Source organism: Pseudorasbora parva, chromosome 7 (assembly GCF_024679245.1).
Source record: "Pseudorasbora parva isolate DD20220531a chromosome 7, ASM2467924v1, whole genome shotgun sequence".
NCBI classification, from domain to species: Eukaryota; Metazoa; Chordata; class Actinopteri; order Cypriniformes; family Gobionidae; genus Pseudorasbora; species Pseudorasbora parva.
Genome location: NC_090178.1, coordinates 32,068,915 through 32,095,961, shown reverse-complemented (window position 1 = coordinate 32,095,961; position 27,047 = coordinate 32,068,915). Strand labels below are relative to the sequence as shown.

The window sequence follows — 27,047 nt, the reverse complement described above, 5'->3', positions numbered from 1 at the left end:
TTTGTCCTTTGATGCCACCTGCATCGCGTTTCGTCTGCCTGGCAATTATCTGCAGACAAAGGAGTCAGAGCTTTGATTCTGTAACACCATCTTCTAAATTCAACACTTGCAGGCAGACATAATCCAGCCAATAATTTATTTACCCATGACACTTTCATTATTTAGTAAGCGGAGTCACCGGCAAGATGCGCACAATTAACAGACCTGGATAACTGAGCTAAGATGTTCAGACTGCGCGCGTCATCTCTCTCTCCTATCCATAAAGCATGTAAATCAAATCATTTATTAGCGGCATGAGAAGTCATCAGCTCAGCATTATAATGCTTATATGAGCACAATTATGTAAAATTAAGAATTAAAGTTATTAAATAATGATCTTTTTAAACATGTAATAATATAAGTGTGTTCAAAATGTCAAATTATAAGCTTTTTTAATTTACTGCAGTTTATGACTCCAACTCACACTGCTGCGAACAACAATAACAACTTGAAGTCAGACAGATTTTGGTGTTGCCGTCCGGCCGCCACACCCACTGGTCCTGACCCCGCCCCGCCTGCCCCTCCTGTCCCTCTCGCCCCGCCTCTACGAGGGACCGCAATGATTTAGAAGTTCAGGAATCCCACGTGACGTCACCAAAGGGTGATGTAATGCTTCTCTAAATAGATCGTATTGTAATCTTTCCTCAGTCCAACGTGGTTCCTTCAGAAAGTGTGCTGCATCTTCTCCAGACTTCTGCGGTGAGTTGTTTGAGTTGTTTTTCATGCCGATACATCCATTCCTTCGCATTCACATGCACTTGCCGAGTCGGTGCCATTGAAATAGTCATTCTCTTGAGCCTGAAGAAGTGACAAGTTGTTAAGGATTCACATTTAACAGCTTTCAAGTACTTTTACAGACTCTGTCTGGACGCGTGAAGTCGTTCACGTCTCATGCAGAAAAGTAAACACACTGAACATGTTTGATTATTTTCGGATCTCCAGGGATTGTTTGCATGTAACAGCTTTGCGCACTGTCTTCGCTTTGAATAGCCAAATTGCGCGTTAAGGGATCGTGTCGCATTAAACAGCTAGCTTATTTTTGATTCTGTTCTCAAACTTGAGCCGTTGTATTGTGCAAAACTTTACGCGGAGTCGGTAGTTGTTAGTTTGCGCGCATGAAGCTGTCAAACACGATGCGTTTCTACAGTTTTTACTTGTGCGTGCATGTGTTTGTATGTGCATGTGTGTGGCAAGCCGTGTTAACACTTATTCCTCTTACTAACTCGTTTTCATGTTATCTGTAGGCTACTTGTTTCTATTTACTAAGTAGCCGAATATATTCGGGCTTAGTATAATTTTTCAATTTCACCAGTAGGCTAACTATCCACTGCTACTTCGAGTTATCTGTTCCCGTTTTCATTGTAATTAACAGATAGGCTACATTCATTATTGACTTGTGTTTTTTTTAATATAGGCTAGTGGACATTCAAACTATACATTAGCAAAATATGAGTAAAATAAACATAAACAGTAAATTAAGAAATGTTACTAGTAACTATTAAAATCAGTAGCCTAGTGTTTCATAAATATGTACTTGGTAGGCTACTAATAAAGTATAGCCTACTAATAAAATAGAATAAGAATAGTAGCTCTTGTTAGTTTTTTAGTAGCTTTATTAGTAATTTGTTAGATTCTTAATAACTTACCCATATTCAAAAATATAGGTTATAGTTACTGGAAACAGTACTTAGTCTACAGTAAAATTAGAATAGGCCAACCAGCAACAATTGGAATATATAATAGTCTAAAGTGAATAGTTGATACTTGAAACAGATCCAGAAGAACACAGTGGCAAAACAATGCAGTTTGTTCCCAGTAACAATGGAATAGTTATTCAAATGATCAATGAATGTACTTGTGAATAACTGAAAAAGATTCACTAGTGGACTATAAAGTAGGCTAGTCGCCATTGGATTACTTGTAAGTATAGGCTATATATTATATCAGTTCGTTGGTTCAAATCAATAAGTGTTAAATTGGCTTGCCACAGCGCATATGTTGGGTCCCTTTCGCACTGACACAAGTGTTCTGCATTGTTCCTTTGAAGCGCTCCGTCCACGATAATTAGTTTGTAGCGGTGAACCTGTTTTGATTCATTCATCAACACGCAGAAACTGAGGAACTTCGTTCGTCTATAAACTACTGCACCTCTGTATTTTCCCGTTTCGGCAAGAGCTACCGCGAGTGTCAGAGGTGTCCCAGTCCGTTCTTTCATAAAGGCTGAGTTAAACATGAACGATAGGAATCTTTGCACTGAATCACACGTTTTTATTTTCTAACACTGTAATAAGAAAGCATGACGTCATAATGCAGGCCAGTCAGACTTTGATTAACCGTCCAGATATGAAGGGCTTCAGCGGTTTGTGCTGACGGGGCAAACTCTCTTCTAAAAGCCAAAATGCTTAAAAGATTTCAATCCACTGGCACGCTTGTCTGAGTTCTTTTCTTTACAACACAAATACATATTTGTTTGTACGAAAGTACAGCAAACAATTGTCGTAAAAAGTATATTATTTACAGGTCAACTTCGTACAGGGAGGACAATTAAATATGAAGTTAATTCTATCATATTATCTAGGTGGGAGATTAAAGGAGTTCACCTGAAAATGTAAAGTCTGCATCATTTACTCACTTTCATGTTGATACAAACCTGTAATCGTTTCCGTGGATTAGGCTACAAAAAGAGAATGGGATTTTTATTGCGTGAAAGAATTTTAAAAATAAATAAAATAGAATAACAGCTGAGACTGTCAGTCTTTGCATTCTGTCTACACTTCTCCTTTTATGTTCCACGGAAGAAAGAAAGTCATAAAAGTTCAGAATAACAGAGTGAGCTAATTACTGGACATTCAATTTATAGCTTAATTTATGAGAGCCTGATAAGAAATATTTAAGACATCTGCGAAATATAACATATTGTCAGCTATAGTATGAAACAATGTTTTTCAAATTCACTCAATCAGCCAGATTGAGTAAACTGGAGAGGGAAGGAAAGTTTATAAGTTATAGCCTTTTTTTCAATATTAGAAATGTCTCATTTCACAGCTGACAGTATGTTGTATTTCGCAGATAATATGTTTTGTGGTATATGATAACAGCATTTTAATCACAAATGGCATCACTTTTGTTCACTAAACAACAGCAACGTTCCGATACAACTTTCATATTTCAAATATTTGTACCTCTGGAATCAAAGTGAGCCTGAAGTTATCTGAGTTTATGTTCGAGAAGATGTGATGACTGACGGTGATTGAAGGTTGCCTTTGTGAGGCCTCTTCGTCTGTTCATTATGAGAGGTTTATGGCATCCTTTGCATTGTCTGTATGTTTCTTATTCCTTGCCCCGGGCCCTGTGCTGATCCTACCTTGAACCTTTGCTGCCGAAGGCCTGCGGAGGACGGGGGGGAGGTTGGATTTGAATTGCGGTGCAAGTTTGTGCTTGTTGTAACCTTCACCGCCCTCCTGCTCCCCTCGACCTGTGCACCATACTGTTTGAATTCTAATGTATAGCGGAGTTCCTCACCGTTTCCCTGTGAAACCGTACTCCGGTCCCCCTAATCCTCCTCGGCTGCCACATCGGGCCATTCTAAATTTGAAGTGTAACGAAATTTCCTGTGTTAAATGAAAACACCGGTGAAATAAAAGCCAAGCAGTGTATGACCACCGGTGAGCAAACATCTCACACCTGGTCTTGTGTCACATGGGGATATGGAGCAGTTTAGGTGGCTAAAAGACTTGCTGGAGGGTGGAAATGATACGGTAATATTTTTCATAATAATGAATGGAGTGCATAATCCTATGTTTAAATGAACAGATTTGATGACAGTCTTTGTAGTGCGGATTTCGCATGTTGGAGAACATACACAGTGGAAATGTGGAATATTGCTGCAGGCGTCTGATTGTGTTGCACTGTTGGTTTTGCTTTTGGAATTAGGCCAGAGGATATCACAAGACAGCATATCTCAGGTCTTGTAACACTTGAGAACATGCACAGCATATTTGCAATAATTACAATACATCCTCAAATCTCGAACTGATACGGAAAGGAGTTTGTAAAGTTTAAGGCTGGATAAGGACACTGCAACATGTTCTTCACTGTGAAGGTGAATTGTTAAAGTCAACTTGAAATCAAAAATAACCGTATTTATTATGATTCATCTGTGCACCTTATTCCAAAGAAAAAAAAGGTCAAAAATTAAAGCATTGCACTGGCAACCCAAAGGTCACGTGTTCAATTTCCAGTGTAAGCAGAAGCTGATAAAACTAGTTTTAGTTTATAGAAAATATATCTGTTCTAAGTGGGAAGTCAGTGACATTTGCTTAATTAGCCAGTCATGTTTTTTTCTCCGTTTTTTTTAATCAGTTATATCTTGTTTCACAGGTGACAGTATGATGCATTTCACAGATCATTATAAGAAATCTTTAATGTTTACATAAATTAAGCTAAAATTTTGCTCAATCTCATGTTATTTAGAACTTGCATGACTTTGAAAGGTCTAAAAACCTTGAATCTAATTTCTTTCCCTTTCAGCTGAGCGTAGAATAAAATAGCGATAATTCAATAAATTTCTGATGGATAAAATCAAGTCCCATCCAACATTTATATCTCGTTGAATATCCTATTTCACTCAGAAATATATTGCATTACGGAAAATGAAATGTTAAATAAATGTACTCTCTGTAAATGAATATTCTGTCATCATTTACTCACTCTCATGTTGTTCCAAACACTTAAAGGGACAGTTCACCCAAAAATGAAAATTCTGTCATCATTTACTCACCATCAAATTGTTCTAAACCTGTTTTAGTTTCTTTGTTCTGTTGAACACAAAATAAGATATTTTGAAGAATGTTGGGAAAGTTGCTTGTCCCCGTTTAGTAAGTGATGGCATAATTGTTTTTTTTTTTTTTTTGGGGGGGGGGGGGGACTATCTCTTTAAGAAGATGTTTTGGGAAATGTCTTGTGTTTTCTTATCCATACAATGAAAGTCAATCAATGGTAAGATAATTTGTTTATCAAGATTCTTCAAATTTATCTTCTTTTGTGTTCTGTAAAGGAAAGTATTAAAACAGGTTTGCAGCAACATGTGGGTGAGTAAATGATGCCAATTTTTAGATGAACTGTCCCTTTATTTGAACAAAAATACTTCTGGAAAAATTGTTCAATCTCATCTTGTGACAGAGGCGCATGCAAGTTTGAACACTGAACAGCCAAAATGACCATTTTCAAATAGCTATTAACAATGAGAAGAATTAAGCAAGACTTAGAAAAAAGAGAGAGTGGAATAAGACAAATGCGATATAGACTTGGAGACGCAACTTTCTGAGAGCTGTGTGTTAGTGACTTGTCATTTAGCAGACGTGTTCTTGATGTCAGTTCGCTTACAGAAACACCCTGTCCAGACCATGTGTCCCAGAGGACCTCGTGTCAGAAGCCGCCTGGAGGTGCTCTGTCCCAAGGCCGGACTGTAAGGAAAAAGATGTCTGGTTAACATAACGGCAAATTTGCATGTTTTGACTGCATGGGAGGAAACAGTTGACTAGACCAGCCTTTCTCAAACTTTTTTCAGTCAGGGCACCTTTCAAAAGTGCATACAATTTCAAGGCACCCCAGTTTAAAATATAATTTAAAAACACTGCATAACCCAAATTTAAATGCAAATGTCATTACTGTTTATTTAGACAGTAATGAACAGAGTGTAATCCGCTAATATGTTTAACCCTTTCACACGTAAATTTAAAACATTCTGTTTTTCAAAGCGACCGTTATTAATGTGTCACTTTATGGTTTCCATGGTGAAACGTCATTGCTTGTCACGTGACCGCAGCAACAACAGAGAATGAATGATGATCTGCTTTTATGTCATTTTTCCTTTTTTATTCAAAATATTCACAATTTTTTTAGATATGGCCTGAAATATCTGATATTCCGATTGTCAAATATATGCAAGTGGCAGTGTTTTGTCGTTTAAACAACTTTATAATGATCGCGTTAGTTGAGCTGTATGCACGATGGGCGCCGCCGCAGGCGCAGTTCAGAAAATCGGATCTGTTAGATTTAAGTTACAAGACGTGAATTCTCCCAAAATACATAAAAGTAAGTGGCAGGTGAACTGGTAGAAGAATAGAGTAAACTTTAAAGTTACTTACACAATGTGTATCTGATATGAATAAAACTAATTATAGTGGGAAGGATTATTATTGCCTCTTCATTTTTCATCATTGTGTATTTTACAAACTGTAAATGTATTGTTTTTTACGTACGTATATGTTTGAAACCTAAAATAAACATTATGTGGCTGAAAACACTGAAAAGTTGTGATATATGACAGCTCTGAGCGCGCCTGTCTCTGGCTCAGTGCAAGCCAACGCGAAAGCACATTTGAATGAACGTGATGCACTGACCGTTCTAATCACATGCGTGAATGTGTGATCATACGTGCGAAAGGGTTAAAAAGAAGAAGAATGTATTTATGTAAATTCAAATATATTCTATATATGAAATTTCAGATTATTATTATTATTTATTTTTAGCCAACGTAATTTTTTGGCGGCACCCCTGACACAGTCATGGGGCACCCCAGTGTGCCGCGGCACCCACTTTGAGAAAGGCTGGACTAGACCAATCGGACAGGGAAAAAAATGCACATGCAAATCGTGTATGAAAGCGTTCACACACCGGGGCTCATGCATATCCAAGCCTGAAGCATTTGAATTCATGTTTTTCTCTTCATGTTTTCATCTTTCAAAGTTCCGAATGTGTTTATTTTCCACACATTTGGAAAGTGTTTGTTGTCTAGCTGTCTAAGCAGCGTGTCAATACGCAGCCACAGTCGCTAGTCTGTTTTGCTGCTGTATATGAAGGGGACTCGACTCTGGCTGTCATGGACTATTACAGCTGTGTCTCATTAGGCTGTTGTAGACCATAATACTGTTACTCTTTCGCACAGAACTTACATAAGGGTGCTGTAAAATGCCCAAAACAGGTGTTAGAAACATTGGTCAAGTTTATGATCACCTGTGATGCACGACACAGCCAAATTTCACAACACAGTCTTTAACATTTCACATTATAAAATGTTCATGAGCTTTTGTTGCCATCTTATAATCAGGCCCACACAGAATCTGCATCCACTGACCTTCTGAGGCCTGGCAAGGGGCGTGACATTTCCAAAATACGGTTGAAGTGGTTGACCAATCACAACATACGGCTCCACTTGACTAATCAGAGCATTTTCACTTTTCGGAAGCAGAAGCTTTGTATAATGTAAAATATATGTGAAAAATTATGTTTTCTGAATATGTACACTCTAAAAATGGCTGGGTTAAAAACAACCCAATTGGCAACTCAGCGCTGGGTAAATATTGGACAGAACACATGCTGGGTTAAATTAACCCAGTGGCATTTTAACCCAGCAGGCTGGGCTGTTGAGAAAACCCAAAATGTAGTCAATTTTTACCAATTAATGGATTTGCTATTCTGGGTTATTCTTGCTGGGTTGTTCTAAAAAATGTATCCTGTGCATTAGATTAGCCTACTGTAGAACTAAACAATCATGAAATAACAAATGAAGAATGCATGTTTAGACTGTTAAAACAATCATTTCTATTGCTTGACAAATGGTACAACACACAAATGTGTTAAAATTGGCAACAATGACAACTACAAACCTAATATATTCTGTCAATTTATTCACGTTTAAATCGAAACTTTTATTTTGACGGGTTACCGTGACCCTTGAGTGTCGGTGTCAAATGAAACGGTAAATTCTCATGTCCTCAGTGACACGGCAGAGGCTAAAAAGACAGCGAGCGTTTGGCGCGCGTGTGTGTACGCACGCGCCCCCGTCATTCACACAGAGACGCAAAATATGTAAGAGTATTAAAATAGTATTTAATATACACAGGCAATGGTATATATTCGGCTACAGTCTGGAGCCCTGCGTGGCGCGACTGAACGCAGCTGCGGGACCGAATATAGTCTACTTGTGAGTCGATGCTACACAGATAACGTTAGGCTATCGTCACATTTTTAAAATGTCAGTATGTAACGTTACTTTGTAACTTGTTACCCCTAAGTAGCCTACCGGTACTTGTGACATCCCTACATAAAACCATGGTTAGTTTTCGTTAGGGGATCATGGTTCCGTGTAATCACAAACTATTAATCTATCGTCTCAAATGCCTACCTAAACTAACACGAGTCAGTAACGTGCATGAATTCTGAGGTAAAACTTTTGTCGTCAAAACTTCATGTAAGCTTAATAATTGTTGCCGCGAAGAAGAAAAAAAAACTATAATTATGCTAATTAAAATGATTATTAATGAAAAGATATGAACTTATCTTAAAACATCTGCAACCAGTGGCTTTCATAGACAGTAAAAGAAATGGACACAGCGACCCCATTGACGTCAACGGCGAAAGAATGAAGTCAACCTAGGGGCACTCACTTCCTGATGGCTGAGCGAACTGCGCAGGCTCAGACTGAGCTTGACGACATAGATGTGACGTAAGCCTCCTGTCTGACAGCTGTGAGTCTTCTAGTAGTTGTGGAAAGTGAAAGCTGAATCACGTTGTTTAAATATTTTCTCCCGTTGCTTTTGGCTCACTATGGGCTTCTCCCCATTCTTCCCCCTTGACTTTATCAGACTAGTCTTCAGGACATGTCTCCACGTCCCCCCGACTGTCTCATAGACAGTAAAAGATTGCCTGCGAGCGTCTCTTCAGGTCTATACGGCAATTTCTCAACTGTGCGACAGGGTCGCGTTGGTTATGACGCAATCGTTAGCCTATTTTTACAAAAACAGCTTCTGCGGGGCGATACTGTAAGATACAAGGTAATGGAGCCTTTTATACATTGTCGTGTTTCTTTAGAAATAAACAATGGACAAATGGAGTCTTTAAACGCCTCAGATGTAAAGTTATTCACTGTCAAAGTGACTTAAATATGAATGGGAGTCAATGGGATGCTAACAGCAGGTGATGGCTTGGTTAGCAATGGCAGCCCCTAGGGGTGGAACGCTTTCCGAGCGCTAGATTACCCCCTTGGTGGCTTTGCCTTTTGCATTGTCCTTTCAAAATGACAGTTTGGGAGCGAATTTAAACGAATCAAGGCGGGGAGCACGTGAAACAACCAAGCGCTGGGTAGAATCAACCAAGCCTTGCGACCATAGACTGTTTTATTTATTTATTTATTAATTTTTTTGACCATAGACTGTAAAAAAATATTGCGACCCAGCAGGTTTAACCAAACGACTGGAAATTTGAAACTACCCAATGGTGTTTAAAATGTTATTAAATAAACCAACAAACATTACCCAACAGTCTTAACCCAGCATTTTGGGTTAAAAAACAACCTAGCATTATTTAGAGTGTGGGCACACAACCTATTGCAGTAAACAAAATGAAGATTTAATGGCATAATATGGCCTCTTGTAATATTTTGGTAAATTTGGTAATGCTTTTAGCTACCAAAAATTGTTTAAAGGGATCACCCAAAACGAAAATTAGCCCATGATTTACTCATCCTCGAGTCATCCTAGGTGGATATGACATTCTTCTTTCAGACAAATAAAAGTGGACTTAAAAGTCCTGGGTGATCCAAGCTTTATAATAGACCCTTTTACTGTTTGTACACAATGATGACGTAGCAACGTATGCGCGCACATGGATTGTTGCTCTGTTTTTGAAGTCCATAAAAATGCATCTGTCCTTCAAATAACATGCTCCACACAGCTCCTGGATGTTAATAAATGCCTTTAGAAGTGAATTGATGTGAATTGAATGCGAAAATTATCCATATTTAAAACTTTATGAATTAAACTTTTGGCCGACCACCTTCCGTATTCAGTTTATGGAAAAAGTGTTGAAAGTGCCTCTGCAGTTCAAAGGCTTATGCGACAAGTTCACAAGTTACACTCGTCAGACATCGCATATGCATCTTGAACTCCGAGAAGGCACTTTCAACACTTTTCCATGAGAGGCAACTTCGCTGGAACTTTACTTTAAAATTTAAATTTTTATTTAAATATGGATATTTTTTTTACACAAACGCATCGATTTGCTACAGAAGGCCTTTATTAACCACCCAGAGCCGTGTGGAGCATGTTATTTGACGGACAGATACATTTTTATGGACTTCAAAAGCAGAGCAACAATCCCTGTCATTAAAAACCTTGGATTAGCCAGGACCTTTTTTAATAGAACTCTGATTGTATTCAGTCTGAAAGAAGAATGTCATATACCTAGGATGACTTGAGGGTGAGTAAATCATGGGCTAATTTTCATTTCTGGGTGAACTATCCCTTTAATGTATTTCACACATATAATTTCATTACACAGAATTCCAATGATCCAACGCAAAAGCGTCCATGGATTCTATCTTGGCCTGCTTTTTGTATTCTTATACATTTATTTTAAGAATGCAAGGGTGGAAAGGGGGACGTGCAGTCAGAATCACACACCCTATAGATCATCATCCGTTGAATAGAATGAGACTAAAGCACAATTGGTGCCTGATATATTCCACAGAGTCACACTCTGATCCCCATGGCGACAGTAGTAGAGGGCTCAGTGTGGGCCCACATATGAAAACCATAGCAAACTACGTCCCATCAGCATCAGAGGAGCAGCCCGAATACACTCCATGTGCGTGAAACTGAATGACTGGCATACCATTCCATTGTCAGTCTTTCATCCATGGCATTTAGCAGCATCATGGCACTGAACAAGGGATTCCAGTGCTCATGGTGAGCTGTAACGGAGAGAGAGATTTGTCATTGAAATGTAATCGCCACTTGTGAAACGGACTCTAGAAATAGTTTAGAGTTTTGCCATTGTAATGAAACATTTTGTACACTTTATTGATTGCCCTCTCAGTAATTTGTCACCCTGTCACTTTGTTGTGTTGCCATACATTATCACTCTGTTGGATAGAGTTGTATATATATATATATATATATATATATATATATATATATATATATATATATATATATATATATATATATATATATATATATATATATAATTATTATTATTATTTTTATTTTACTTTTTTTAACTTAACTTTTAACTTTTTGAGTTAAAAATGTCAGTGTTGTGCAACTGTCGTGATATTTATAATGAAGAAAAAAATATCATTGAAAGAATGAAGAAACTTTATTGTGTAGCTTAACATAATAATTTATTGTTATTTCTCATAAATAAAGCACAATTTAAATATTTGAAGAACCTAATTTACCACCTGAACTACTTATATATTATAATATTTAAGACATTTTTTTTGTGTGATCGTGAACCTTAAAGTGAAATTAAGCATACATGATTTATTTTGTTTAATGTGTTTATTTCTCATCATTTAGATCCAGCAAAGTATCTCTCAAAGTATTCTCACAAAACTGTATTTCTGCAAGCTTTTTTCAAGGTTAATGTAAGTGTTTTTCCAAAAAAAGCAATCTTGGAGACTCCGAAAGTACACCTAATAATCCAATGATATAAAGATTCCATGCAATTCATCATCAAAAAAAGGAGGAAAAAAAAGAACAAACTTTTCAGAATTCACAGTGTACAGTGCAAGAAGTATTTGAACACCCTGCTATTTTTTTTTTGCAAGTTGTCCCACTTAGAAATCATGGAAGGGGTCTGAAATTGTCATCGTAGGTGCATGTCCACTGTGAGAGACATAATCCTAAAAAAACCATCCTAAAAATTCCTAAAATTAAACAAGCTCTTTCTTTTGTATTATTGTATCAAAAAATACAAAATAAAATAAAGGTGTAAGGAAATTGTTATTGCATTGATGCTTACACTACAAGTCATATTTATAGTTAATAAATTCAAACTTGTTAAATTGTTTAACATTAATGTGAATCCAACATGAATACAAAGAATATATTTCTAAATGTATCTTTATCTTGGACGTGCTTATTTGCATAGACCCACCTAACACAAACTGCTAAAGTCATGGCTGGTGAAGTATTAAAAGGGCAGTTTAGGTGTCAAAAGAGTTGCTAATGACTGCCAGTTCACTGATACGTTGACCTTGGTGCCGTGTGTCTGGGTTAGCCACAGACTTGCATGCACAACACGGAGAGGATAGTTTACACCTTACCCTGTGGTCAGCGACGGCTCCATGGCGACGAAGGGGCAGGGTGACACTTTAGGGGTCAGTTTTAGGCACTCAAGCCTCCCTCCCTGAGTTTAGATTAAACCTTTACAACTCCTAATGCCCTCTCCCAGGGCGTCAGTCACCGAATACTCACTGAGATTTCGTCAAAGCCTCTTCAGGAGCCACAGAGTTGGCTATCACTGGCACACGATACATTAGTGACATAATGTGAGCGGGTCTTTATGCTGCTGAGTCCTGGAGGCGCCCCTGATTTGAATTTCTCTCCTTTGCTTTGTGCTCAGGTATATGAGGAGCCAGTGACAGTGATGAACTCCGAGCAGGAAAGGCCGTTCGTGTGCAGCGCCCCGGGCTGCTCTCAGGTGAGTCTAATAAGACAATGGCAAAGACGAACGGTCCTGTAACTCGAGAAAGCTCCTTCTCAATGTGAAACTGCAACACAGACAACAACAGTGAAATGGTATCTTGTTGAGGCAAATGAAATCCGCTGGGTTTTTATAAGATTCTTGGCTTTGTATTTCTTTGGATGAGGTGGAATCCTTATAGATATGGAAAATAGTCTCTCTCTTAATGCATATTTTCTTCTAGTGCCACCATTACACTGGTTTTTAATGGGGTTATTATAGTTAACTACAAATTAAACTAAAAATCCCTTGAAATAAAATAAACTTAAACTGAAATTAAATAAATAATTTAATTTAGGGTGTATTCACACTTGTAGTTCAGGACCAAAAAAACCCCCAAAACATGTAATCCTGGTCCGCTAGCGTTCCCGTTGACATTTTGACACCAAACCTAAAGATACCGAACCTAAAGTCATAGGGATATGTTCAAAACCTGATTGGTCGGCTTTTATTATATATACTTATATATGCAAAGGAACATCCAAAACTATGTTGTGTGCTGAGCTAAATGTGCTAAATGTGCTTTTTACCAGCCGTGAGCTTATAAAACGAGTAAAAGAGTCAGAACAGCGGCAGGAATTCCCCCCCGTCACACACACAAACCAAGATATGCTGAATGTGATGCCTGTACTGAACTGTGATGGGCAACATTGTGACTATGATGAGTAAAACAGGTTTCATGTCCAGTTTTTGTTTTTTGCATGTCTTTGGTCCTTGTTGCATTAGAGTTGAGTTAGTTTGAAAGCAGACAGAGACCCCTGAAAAAATTGTTTGGTGCACACCAGTGTTCGAATGGCAACATTACTTATTCAAACAAACCGCACTAACAGAGCAACCGCACCTTGGTTTGTTTTAATTGAACAAAACCTGCCAAGTGTGAACTCACCATCCACCAAAATATTTTTTCACATGGCTGGCTGGCATATTTAATTGTTTTCAATGGGAGCGTCGCGTTGTTAGAATGCCAAGAGTGTAACGAGGTGCTGAGCGACTATTTCACGCTCAAGTATGGTGGCCCAGTAGTGCAGCTGTACTACATTAAACCACAACACAACAAAATCGCCACAACGGAATCAAGCCACAACACAACGGAATCAACACAACAAAATCGCCACAACACAACGGAATCAACACAACAAAATCACCACAACACAACGGAATCAAGCCACAACACAACGGAATCAAGCCACAACACAACGGAATCAAGCCACAACACAACGGAATCAACACAACAAAATCACCACAACACAACGGAATCAAGCCACAACACAACGGAATCAACACAACAAAATCGCCACAACACAACACAACAAAATCACCACAACACAACGGAATCAAGCCACAACACAACGGAATCAACACAACAAAATCACCACAACACAACGGAATCAAGCCACAACACAACGGAATCAACACAACAAAATCGCCACAACACAACGGAATCAACACAACAAAATCGCCACAACACAACACAACAAAATCACCACAACACAACGGAATCAAGCCACAACACAACGGAATCAACACAACAAAATCGCCACAACGGAATCAACACAACAAAATCACCACAACACAACGGAATCAACACAACAAAATCGCCACAACACAACAAAATCGCCACAACACAACGGAATCAACACAACAAAATCGCCACAACACAACACAACAAAATCGCCACAACACAACGGAATCAAGCCACAACACAACGGAATCAACACAACAAAATCGCCACAACACAACAAAATCGGCACAACACAACGGAATCAAGCCACAACACTAGATTTGCCAGTCTTACAAAGATATAAACACTGCGATCAGTTTTAAGTGTGTAACCATTGTATATCGACATGAAATATCAATTCAAAATCACCTACACAAATTATAGCTGCATATTTATACCTCGAAAACGTTTACTCACTGTCACTTCGCTTGATGCCCAAGGGAACGTCTGCCAATTCCACCAAGTGGTTGACACTTATATTTTTATGAATATTTTTTGTTTGTTTAAATGTTCAAATTCCAATGTTGTGCATTATTGAGTCTTTTCTATTGAGTATTTTTTTTACAATACAACCAAGCTGTAGAATTTTAACATGTCTGTTTTTAAAATTAATTTTAATTTATACAAATTATATGTTTTAACTGCATGGTGGAACTGGCAGACGTTCCCTTAGGCATCAAGTGTCATGACAGCGGTACAAATATGTAGCTATAATGCATGTAGGTGATTTTGAATTTATATTTCATGTTGATATACAATGGTTACACACTTATAGAATCTATAGAACAATGGCAAGGAAAACTAACTTTACCGCACTCTTTACCGAGAGCCCCCTCGTGGTCGGGAGCATTTCCGTTGTGTTGTGGCAATTTCGCTGTGTTATGGCTTGTTTCCGTTGTGTTGTGATTTAATTTAGTACGGCTGCACTACTGGGCCAACGTAATGAAGCGCTGAGCACTCTGCGTTTTTTTACTGGTTGCTGAGAGTTGAAGAGTGTTCAACTTTGAGTAAAACACAGCGGTCACCAGTGTAATTTTTCACTCATCTGTCCAATCACAGTTTTTAGCCGCGTTTCGACCACAGGAACTTTACCCAGGAACCAAGAACTTTGGGTGGTACTTGGTGTGTTTAGACCGCAGGAACCAGGATCTAAATGAAGTTCTGGGTAAATATTTCCCCCTCCAAACGGCCCTGCTCGCGAGGTAGTACTTTTTCAAAGTTCAGGAACTTTCGAGGGCAGGACTTAGGCGCTGAACATGCTGATTGGTTTAGCATTTTATTTCAACCGGCATTTTTAAAAGTCTTTTGCGAGGTTCGGTCTCGTTCAGTAAATATCAGTCTTGCTCTCTGTCTGATGGCGTGCGTTCGTCTCAGCCATCTCACGTGCAATGTCCGTAATAGCTGATAATAATATACATTGTCATTTTAAATCTAGCTTTACAAGCTTTCTGAATATGCTGCATGCTGCTGAATCTGCATATTAGTGCTCTTTTCTGTCGTTGTTAATTACCTCTTACTAAACCTATACAAAACCAGCAAAAGCAGCACAGCTTGAATCTCTTCCATACTCGTTATTAATTTTTTACAGTCTATTTTTCACCATGTATAACGACCTGACCGATTACTTTTAAGTGTGCATTCTTACACGACGTGACAGCGCACGCTGCGCTCATGTTGACAAGAGAGGAAAGCAAATTTTTCTGAGGGGTAAACTTTTTATTTCGTAAGCTATGAAGATACTGTTGGAATAATGACACAGTATATTGCAGGCAGTTTTTACTTTAACTGCGCCTGACAGAAGATTTTTTTTTTTCTGAGATGATTATTACACTTTACAACTAATAAATAGCTTATAATATAATACTGTATTAGTCCTGGTGGCCGTTAAGAGTTGCTATGGCTACAGTTAACACATTCCAGCTGCTGGAGAAAACAGCGTTGACATTTTTGATGCGGCAGACAAACTGCATGTGACAAAATGATTGCGTTTGAAAGTCATCACATGTAAACACCAGATTGGTTTAGATAACGTCTCATGTAAACAGTCCACTAAATCTTTCAATCGGTACAAGCAAAAATGATTACTGTCCGTCACTGATTTGGAGGAGCAGTCGCGCACAGTCCTACATCGCCGGACTAATTTGCCTAATCTTCACGGAACTTTATTTAGCGGTGGAAACGCAGACAGTTGCAGGTCTGGGGGGGAGAAAAGTTCCTGTAAAAAAGGTCCTGGTACAAATTGTTCCGATTATTTTGGTGGAAAAGGGGCTTTTGTAAGCCAGTTTTGCTTCAGGACCCACACGTTATAATAGCAAACCAAAACCAAAACAAAATTACTTGAGTTAAAAATAGATAAGAAAAAAAGTCATACCTTGAAATGTATTTATATTACCATGTACCATGGTCTAATAATATGTACAAATATTGATAAATGTACAAATTGACGAAAATAGACTTTATTTATGCTGCAAAGTTTAGATTTTGATTGGACAGACAGCATATGATGTCATCAACCAAAGGTGTTTCCCTGCCTTTTTAAAAGTTCTCTATCCTGTATCATACAAAGTATTTTTTCTTTCTATATTTATTTTTTAAATTTGCATTTAGCATCACATTTTTTTACACAGTCAAAACAAACCTGCAACACACATTTGGGCCACAATCCACCTGTTTTGAACCACTGCACAATTAGACTAGGCATGTCACAATCTGTCTTAGCACGTTGGTTCACGGGGACCGTTTACAGATACAATACCTTTCAGGTGCTCTTAAACAGCAATTAAGATAATGTAATTACAATAATGAGGAGGCATTTTCAATCAAAAGGTTGTTATTCTAATCTGTTCAGAGTCAGACAGTTTATGCCTAGGGCTCAGTCCTGTTGTACAAGTTGGTAAGTATAGTACTGGCAAAATAACTTCGCTTGACAGAGACACTAATTGTAAGATTCTGTTTTTCAAGAACACAGAATGGAAAGAAAACAAGCCTCTGCTTTTTATTGTGTTTAGTGTAATTAAATCGCAACCAGTTGTTTCCATGTTCTCCAGAGATTCCCTACGGAGGATCATCTAATGATTCATCGGCACAAGCATGAGATGACCCTCAAATTTCCCTCCATCAAAAATGACAACATGCTGTCAGGTGAGACAGACCTCACACACACACACACACACACACACACACACACACACACACACACACACACACACACACACACACACACACACACACACACACACACACACACACACACACACACACACACACACACACACACACACACACACACACTCTTAGACAGCTCATGTGCGAGTCTCCTCTTAGCGTCTGTCTTTGATTAGGTGCATTAGGCAGGACGCATGACTTGGCAAATGCGTAGGTGTAGTTTTAAATGCAGAGCCATGTGGCTAAAATAATATTTGTGCTGTGCTCTGCCTTACTCCCCTAATCCCAGTCATCAACCCCAACCATGAGCTCCATATCAATTAGACCGCTGGCCCTCTCAGGGGCCGAGGAGAAAGGGGAACTGTGGAGGGAAGAAAAGAAAATAAGTCTCAACAACTATGATGAAAATGTGGAGGATTCCAGGGTGCATAATTATAGATTGTACAATAACTAACCAAAGCTGTTTATTCATTATTGGTTGAAAAAGGGCAGCATTTTTTGTGTACCTGTCTTAAATATGCTAATAAAAAACAATAAACACATCTACTCAAAACCAGAACATCAAGGAAAACCTATTTTTCTAGTTTACATGTGTGTATATATAAATATAATAATAATACAAAATTCTCAATACAAAATCTATCTGTCTATCTATCTATCTATCTATCTATCTATCTATCTATCTATCTATCTATCTATCTATCTATCTATCTATCTATCTATCTATCTATCTATCTATCTATCTATCTATCTATCTATCTATCTATCTATCTGTCTGTCTGTCTGTCTGTCTGTCTGTCTGTCTGTCTGTCTGTCTGTCTGTCTGTCTGTCTGTCCGTCCGTCCGTCCGTCCGTCCATCCATCCATCCATCCATCATCTGTCTTTCTGTCATTCCATCCATCCATCCATCCATCCATCCATCCATCCATCCATCCATCCATCCATCCATCCATCCATCCATCCATCCATCCATCCATCATGTGTCTTTCTGTCATTCCATCCATCCATCCATACATCCATCCATACATCCATCATCTGTCTTTCTGTTGGTCCACATCCATCCATCCATCCATCCATCCATCCATCATGTGTCTTTCTGTCATTCCATCCATCCATCCATCCATACATCCATCATCTGTCTTTCTGTTGGTCCACATCCATCCATCCATCCATCCATCCATCCATCCATCCATCCATCCATCCATCCATCCATACATCCATCATCTGTCTTTCTGTTGGTCCACATCCATCCATCCATCCATCCATCCATCCATCCATCCATCCATCCATCCATCCATCCATCCATCCATCCATCCATCCATCCATCCATCCATCCATCATGTGTCTTTCTGTCATTCCATCCATCCATCCATCCATCCATCCATCCATCCATCCATACATCCATCATCTGTCTTTCTGTTGGTCCACATCCATCCATCCATCCATCCATCCATCCATCCATCCATCCATCCATCCATCCATCCATCCATATGTGGTTTGAAATCCAATTAAAATCCGATTTCTGTAAAGGACTTGCATCTGCATGGTGAGATCAGATTTCATGTATTTTGTCATCTGAGATGCTCACTCGTGCCCCAGATTTTGAACTGTGTGCCATTCACTTGTGAATTGCGAATGAGGGAACTAATGAGCAGTCTCAGACACAAAATGATTTATATATTCTTACAGTTTGGCCCATTTTTTGAAACTCTTAACATTCTGTAAGTGCAAATGTCACAACTGTTTTCTGGAACATCAGAACTCTATTGCGTGTCTGCACAATGTAGTTACTCACCCAAAACATTTAATTCATGCTTCAAAACATAGTTATTGTGTCAGTAAATTGGCCGAAGCCACCAAAATAAAAAGTGTTTTTGTCATGGCGTGAGCCATACTGGTCAAAATGTTGTTTGTATGGTGGGGTGTGACGAGACACTTAGCTCATGAGAAGAGATTTTTGCACACTATTTTTAAGAAATCTTCAATGACAAAATTCATGACTGGAAAAATCTCCTGGTGCATTTTGAAATGTTTTAACTAATCATCTTGTAATGAATGTCATTTCAGTTCTACTTTTAGAAATATGAATTATCACAACAATATACAAGCACTGTAAAAGGTTTTGCCAAAAACTCAACTGACTGGCTTCTCTCCTCTATGATTTCACATGAGTCTCTTCAGACCTTACTCTACATGAATTATGACCTTCCAGAACTTCTGATTGAGGGAGCACATTTTTTTCCACAAATTGAACAGCAATAAAAAATAAATCACATATTTTTGTAAATCAAAAGTTTTGGCCTTTTCTCGGTCTGCAAACAATAATTGCAACCATAATCAAAGTGGTCTTTCAATATTCAAAATGCAAACAGACACCAAACCAGAGATCAGAGCTAAGAGATGGTTACAACTACACAGCCCAGGTTAAGATAGCTTTGATATTGGCAGACAGGCTATTGTATGTATTTAGCCTAATTTGCACGCATCAGGTTTTACTTTTGCTTTCAGATTCGGGATTGCACATATACTATAGGGAACGGCGGTGCTGATAATAAGACATTTTGTTGCGCAACGAATCCTCTGCCATAGTCTTGTCAATCCTTTTGCCCTACTCTCGTCATGTGATCAGTCAACTATGATTCTGAACAGTGACTCTCCAGCTTGTGCTAGATGAGCAGAGCAGAAGTTTACAGTAGTTTACAATCAAAGCGGCCATTTTCCAACTGAATTAAATGGTTTTTATTTCTAAAAGCAAAACGACAGTGGAGGCAATTTCATCCTCATGCTCAGTCATATGGCGATATCACGAGACAGCTTTTCACCTTAGTGAGAAATCTTATCATATTTTAATATTGCGAGATCTTGTGGCACACAAGTGTGTCACACCCCTATTTATGGGTAAGTTTAAGGGGTAAGGTGATGGTCAACATATTTAATTACAGCTGTAATTACACAGTTATTTTTATTCATTTATGTACAATGTAAAAATATGTCTGTATACCTGCATTGTATCAAACTAACTTAAACAAACTACATATAGCCTATACTGTTACTTTATTGGTTGATTGGTAAGATTGTGATTTCATTACAATGGCAGGCCTTTTGCCAATTTGGCACACATTACAAACATTCCATGCCATAGGTATTTATGGAATATACATTCCATAAATGGTGGTGGTTGAGGAGAGACCCCTGACATGAGTGTAAAGCACTTTGGGTGTACAGTAGTACATATGAAAGCGCTATATAAATGCCTCATTCGTTCGTTCGTTCATTCATTCATTCATTCATTCATTCATTCATTCATTCATTCATTCATTCATTCATTCATTCATTCATTCATTCATTCATTCATTCATTCATTCATTCATTCATTCATACCGGACAAATTTTGATAATTCAATGGATAATTTTGCACGTTAACACTCCCATGATGAAAGAATGTTTAGAATTTGTAAGGAGCTTACAATTTCACTGAGAATTAACTCATCAGTTTTTATCAACAAGCCATTTGTGTTATTGGTCTCACGTAACTTTTTTGCACATGTGCCAAAACACTACCAAAACGTAACTAACTCTACAGAGATCTGAACTTATGGTATTAAGAATTAAGTCAAAGCGATTGAGAAAAACTATAATAATTATTAATTAATAATTGAATGATATATTTTGAAAATAGTTTTACTTTTTAGTTGATGGTTATACCACATCAAATTTTATTTTATATTTTAGTAAATTAAACTGAAAAAAGTATTGAAAAATGTTATGAAAATGAAAAAAAAAAACTTCTTGGCACATGCATTTTAAACTGCATGTTTATAGACTTTTCTTTTTTTGTGTTTTTTTTTTTTTACATGCTTATTTTTATAATATATATGTATTTCATTTATCCTGTTCTATACTGAAGACACTAACAGGGATCCTGAAATGAAACCAATAGTGGGATTCTACGAATCCTGGAGTGCGGTTCAGTCTAGACTGTAATATTCATTGTGGGTTTGATCAAGTACAAGATAATGAGTTACTATGTGGTTCCAGTAGCGGCTAGAAATTATCGTCCCACCGCAAACTCAATAAGAGGTGTGTGTGATTTCTCAGTGGAGTGTGTTTGAGGCTGAGCAAACGAGAGGTAGTGAGTGAAGGAACGCATGTGCACCTTCGTTCGCAAGTGAGCTTTTGAAAAAAGGGCCTGCATGTAAAAGAATGCGGAGCGAGTGAGAAACCCAAAGCTGATCCCAGAAATCTGATCTGCCACTCTGACAAGGGTAAATAATGAAAAGGACAGAATCACAGCCCGAGTGGAGAGAGACACGGCATGCAGCTAGAAATGCATCCTAGTGCCACGGACCGCCAGAAGCTTTTATTTAGCTGTTTGGGTTGGGTTCAACTTGCATAGGGAATTTACCGTAAACTTGCAATGAGTGTACAGCGATGCGGAGCTGTCGTCAAGGAAAACCACGTTCATAATTTTGCTCATGTTCTCTCTGTATTTATTTAGCTTAATTTCTTAAAATATCTTTAAAGTTGGGTAAAACAGAATGGGAAATTTACAGCCTGATCTGACCGATATTTTAAGACCTTGAGATACAGTCATGGGGGTCTTCAGCAGTCCTTTCTGTCATACCACTTCCTGTTTTCTTATTGGAATTAATCTTATTTCTTATTCTTTCTTTAACAAAACTGCTTCAAAGATGCTTAATTTAAAATACTAATAGAAGATAATGCCACACTAATGTACTATGTATTAATGTACTAACTATGTATTAGTAAATTAGCATGATTAGCAATATTACTAAATGCCTTCAAAGTATTGTTAGTTACTAATGTTAACAAATAAAACCTTACTGTAAAATGTTACCTTTTTCATTAGGAAGTTCATACTTTTAATCAAGATTTTATTCTGCATTATGATATCAAGACAATTTTACCACCATAGTTTTGACCTCCAAAAAAATCTAAATGAATTTGAGTTAATAAATTAAAACTCGTGCATTATAAAAGGTTGATTCATGTCATTGCATGTGTGAATTGCATGGTCAATGTAGTCAGGAATAAATTATTATAGATCTAGACCAAAAGAACGCTTGCCTTGCTAACCAACCCCATTAGGCATATGTTAAGCTTATTATGTCCTGCAAAATTTTGATGTATTTTCTGCTTGAATGTTTCCAGACCAGACGCCGACCCCAACGCGCTTTTTGAAGAACTGTGAGGAGGTGGGCCTCTTCAGCGAGCTGGACTGCTCCATCGAACAGGAGTTTTGCAAGGCTCAGGAGGAGGAGGACAGCAAACAGGTGAGGTTATGGTGTGAGTCTCGCTGTGATCCCAAATGCTAACAGCGGCTGTCACGATAACCCCATGCCCCACGAAATTAACGCACCGAAGAGCACATGCATACACATCAACTCTGTAGCTGAAGCAGGTAAAAAGATACACCCAGAGATCAGATTTGGCACCTGAGTTTCAGATTGACAGTTGTGTTCATAAAGAGCGCTGTTTGTCTGGATATCACATATCACCCAGACAATCACACACTCTTCAATTCCACGTCAGCTGACCACAGCAGCAGTATTTTAAGGCATCTTGCTTCTGAGGTGAGATGCTTTTTCAATATGTAGGAAACTTTATGGTAATGTAATGTCTTATATCTCCATTTAAGTCAATTCTAAAACCAGAAATATATTTTATGTATGTATGCAACCATTAAGCAACTTAACTTAGCAAAAATCTCTCTAAATAGTTCTGCCTTTTGTCACATCGCTGAAAATGCAATACGTCAGTAGAGTCTGCATATTGTTAAACAATTGTTAAACAATTATAATATTATATACCCTATATTTGTGTGTGCTACTGAATATATTTTATACTAATTAGAGTTTTGCGCTGTTAACTTAGCAACATGTCAGACTCAGGCCCTGTTGAAAGTGTCTCAGGCCCTGGATCACAATTGGACAAGGGGGACAAATATCTGTTTACACCTGGGGCCCTATTTAAAGGATCTAAACACATGGTCTGAAGCGCATAGCGCAGATGCAGGGCGTGTCCAAATCCACTTTTGCTAGTTTAACGATAGGAAAAAAGGGTTGGTACGACTGGCACATGGTCCAAAAGGATTGTACCTATTCTCATCTCCCCTTCCCTTTAAAAGCCAGTTGTGCTTACAGCATGTAGGATTTGCATGGAGGAATTTGCGAGCGGAAAGACAACAAGCTTGTGCAATGATGAACGCGCCCAGAAATAATGGAAAAACACGGAGAGCATCAGCTTTCGTTTCTGCTCTGACAGCCGCAAAATCACGCTGAATAAATCACGTGTTATAAATCATGAATGGTGAGAGACCTTCAAGAATTCCCCAAGAAGAATTGTTCTTATTGCGTTTATCGTCTTCAAACCAAACATTGAGCTGGCAAAGTTTAAATCCCGTCAGGCTAAAGCACTTCCCATGTTTACTCATTGAGTCGGTATGCAAAAAGTGGGTGGTATTTTGCAGGCTGTTCGAAGCAGTGCTTATAGTGGAAATGCAGTTGAAGAGGAATTGCGTGGTCCATAAGGTCCATATTTTAAAGCTCTTTCTAACTTGTACTTAGCAGCCTAAAACATATAGTTATTGTAACTGTTTAACTATAGCATTTGTTACAATGTTACATTAAGAGTTTATTTACAAAGCAGAACCATCAAGGCCAATGTTAACTTTTTGTTTCTTTTTTTAAAATCTATAACATTTTTTTATTAAAAATAGCGACACACACTATTTATTTATACGTTTGTTCAATGTTATCAAATCTTTATTATAGTTCTCATTTAATCATTTAAAAAACTGGGCATTTTAAACATTCAAAAAAGCATTTTCATTACTTAATGGGAACGTTAGCCAAATATTTTTGGAACATTTTGGTAACATGGGGTCTAAAACATTTTGAGCTTGTCCACTTTCCACCACTTCAAGAGGCAGTCGAAAACGCTATTTATACACTGTTTATTCACTGTTATTAAAAATAGCGATACACACACTTAGAAACTATAGCTACAACGTGCCACAGGTGTAAGATACATATTTCGTGAATCTAATTATCTATTATAAATTCTACAACTAGTCAAAATTTACAACAATAAATCTGGTCACGAGTTTAAAATTGAAGGATGATGTTTTCCCCTACTTTCCCCTCTGTCCCTTTAGTGGCTGTTTTAGATCATGTTCGACTTTCATGTAGATTTGACTACATTCTCAATTGAATTGAAATGGGTCACTCATTTTATCATCAGTGTTGCATAGGAATGGCTCGTGCAAATTTTAACACTTTGCACGCCCGTTAATTTAACAATTGGTCTTCAGTCACAGTCATATTGCACAGATAATTGATCCATTATAAAAGTGAGAAGTAGTGGCACGCAAGAAAAAGTGCAGGTGTGCTTAAGAGCAAAATGTCGGTACTGTGTAGCGGTAAGTACCGCCCCACTTCGAGCACTGGCTCGAACACATTCACGTTTACGCTATGAAAACCAATCCGGTCGAATGCGTTTTCGACTGCCTCTTGAAGTGGTGAAAAGTGGACAAGCTCAAAATGTTTTAGACCCCATGTTACCAAAATGTTCCAAAAATATTTGGCTAACGTTCCCATTAAGTAATGAAAATGCATTTTTGAATGTTTAAAATGGCCAGTTTTTTTAAATGATTAAATGAGAACTACAATAAAGACTTGATAACATTGAACAAACGTTCTATTGACGTTACTGGAACAATGATTGTTCATAACTTTGTGAGAACGTTGACAGAACATTAGCCAAGTTCTGAGAACGTAAGCTGCTCTTTACTAGTCAGCAGGCTGGGTTGCAACTCACTAGGCTTTGGAACATTTTTTTTTTTTTTTTTTTGCTCCATGTTAAAGTCGAGTTTGCAACACCAAACAAAAATGAAACAATAAAGGCTTTTTCGAAACATCACTCCCCCATCTTTTTTTATTTGGACAAATAGACAGGCCTACAGTTCACACAACTGGTTGACCAATGTTGTTATATTGAACAAACTGTGCTGCTTTTTTAGGTTTGCCTCCACAATCACGTGACAGGATGCGCACGCAAAAATCATGTGACACAGGATAAGACAATTATTGTACATGTTTGTCACAGACATCAGTTTGTGTACAGCAAGACAATCATAGCAAGTCACATGTGTTTTTACCCATCTAGAAAGGTTTACAGAAATTTTCTCAAGTTTATAGTCATATTTCAAAGTGATAACAGGGCTGATAACCGTGAAGCCATGGGGATAAGCTATTGTGGGTGTTTTTATCATGCTTCGTCAGGGTTTGACAATGACGCATGTAAAACAATTTTGACCTTAATGACTGTTTTACCACTTGCATCACGACTGTGTCACAAGACGGCTGGCCTCAGTGACCACTACCCTACTGCATTACAGCCGTGCTGTAGATAAACTAATGGTGTCTGTTAATCTGGTGAGTTTACACTTGAGGTTTAGGGTTAGTGCACCTTGCCAAGTCAGCAAGCAGCAGGTTGTAGCAGGACTTTTGCTGAGCTCAGGCAAAGACAGATGAGAGGGAGATATTGCCCAGAGCATTTTCAGAGAATTCTACTGCGCTTGTGTTAAAGCAAGTGTACTAAAATCAAATGTGGAAGCTGGTTTATCTGTTTAGATGTGCCTTTTTAGACAAGCTAGATTCTGTGTGTCAAAGTGAGCTATAATACACAGTTCAGTTTAACCAAATGTTAAATATGCTGAACTATTGCTGCACTGTAAGTATTCATATTTAAGTCATAGAGTACTGTAGGGATGATGTATTTTTGTAAGCCAGAACTCGGAAACAAGTTAGCATTTTGGCACTTCTGGTCCCATCGACCTGATGGCAGTGGGTTATTTGAATGTTTTTTTTTTAAATCTACTCACTAGTCCTCTGCAGCCTTATTGTTTGTAATCACATTCTTGCAAACTGTTCTAACTCAGTTTCATGGATATATATTTTTAAATAAAGTCAGAAGCTTGGTGATGGTGACAGTCAATAAATGTATCCAAAAGCGCAGGCATCAGGTTCACCACACGCTTTATGAATGACCGTGGTGCAGTTTGTTTATAGCCTATGTTTAGCTTTTTACTTCTGGCGATTGTATTCAGGCTTCAAAATTAATTAAAGGTGTGTTATTTTGTGAATATTATCATGATGAACAAAATGTGTCATCATAGACATCAGCTGGTCACAGAACTTATTTTCTGAAATAATTCAAAAGCCAATCGACAAGTCCTATTTTAGGAAACAAGTGTGATGCTAACTTTCGGGTTAGCCTATACAAAAACATTTCAAATGCAGGACTTCCACCTTGACATTGGTTTAAAAACTTTAAATTGTGCCTTCAAGTAGTGGCCCTCAACAGATAGGTTGATCTGTTTCCACTGAAATTACCCGGAACAATTTGTCCCGGGAACTTTTTTTCCCCTCAGACCTGTTGCTTTTTGCATTTCTATCGCGGTCTAAAGTACTGTTAAGATTAGCCCATTGACGCTGGACTGCGCGCGGCTTTCCAGTTCCTGCTACATTTCGTCTTCCGCATAAGCTTAATAAAGGCTGAACCTCGCCGGTCGTTTTTTTTTTTTAAACTTCATTGTTGATTCGAATAGCAAACAACTCTTACTGCATGCACCGCAACAGACTTAAGGTTGAAATAAAGTGCTGCAAGTCCTGAACTTTGAAAAAGTACTACCTTGCAAGCCGTTTGAGGGGGAATGTTTACCCAGAACATCATTTGTTCCTGCAGTCGAAAAAGGCCTAGTACCACCCCAAAGCTGCTGGGGAACGT

At 38.1% G+C, this 27,047-nt stretch overlaps 1 protein-coding gene across 3 annotated transcripts in view; it reads left to right on the top strand.

Annotated features, from left to right (window-relative positions):
- Positions 1-639: 639 nt before the first annotated feature.
- The window catches only part of creb5b (cAMP responsive element binding protein 5b), a 98,342-nt gene continuing 71,934 nt past the window's right edge, over positions 640-27,047 (top strand). The window contains exons 1-4 of one of the 3 annotated variants that reach the window (XM_067449072.1): positions 640-738; positions 12,451-12,528; positions 17,119-17,212; positions 22,410-22,531. In XM_067449072.1, coding sequence (XP_067305173.1) covers positions 12,475-12,528; positions 17,119-17,212; positions 22,410-22,531 — 270 coding nt within the window. In that variant the 5' untranslated portion in view covers positions 640-738; positions 12,451-12,474. Of the gene's footprint in view, positions 739-7,891; positions 7,912-8,849; positions 8,877-12,450; positions 12,529-17,118; positions 17,213-22,409; positions 22,532-27,047 lie in introns of those variants that run through there. The other 2 variants (XM_067449073.1, XM_067449074.1) reach the window with 2 other exon arrangements.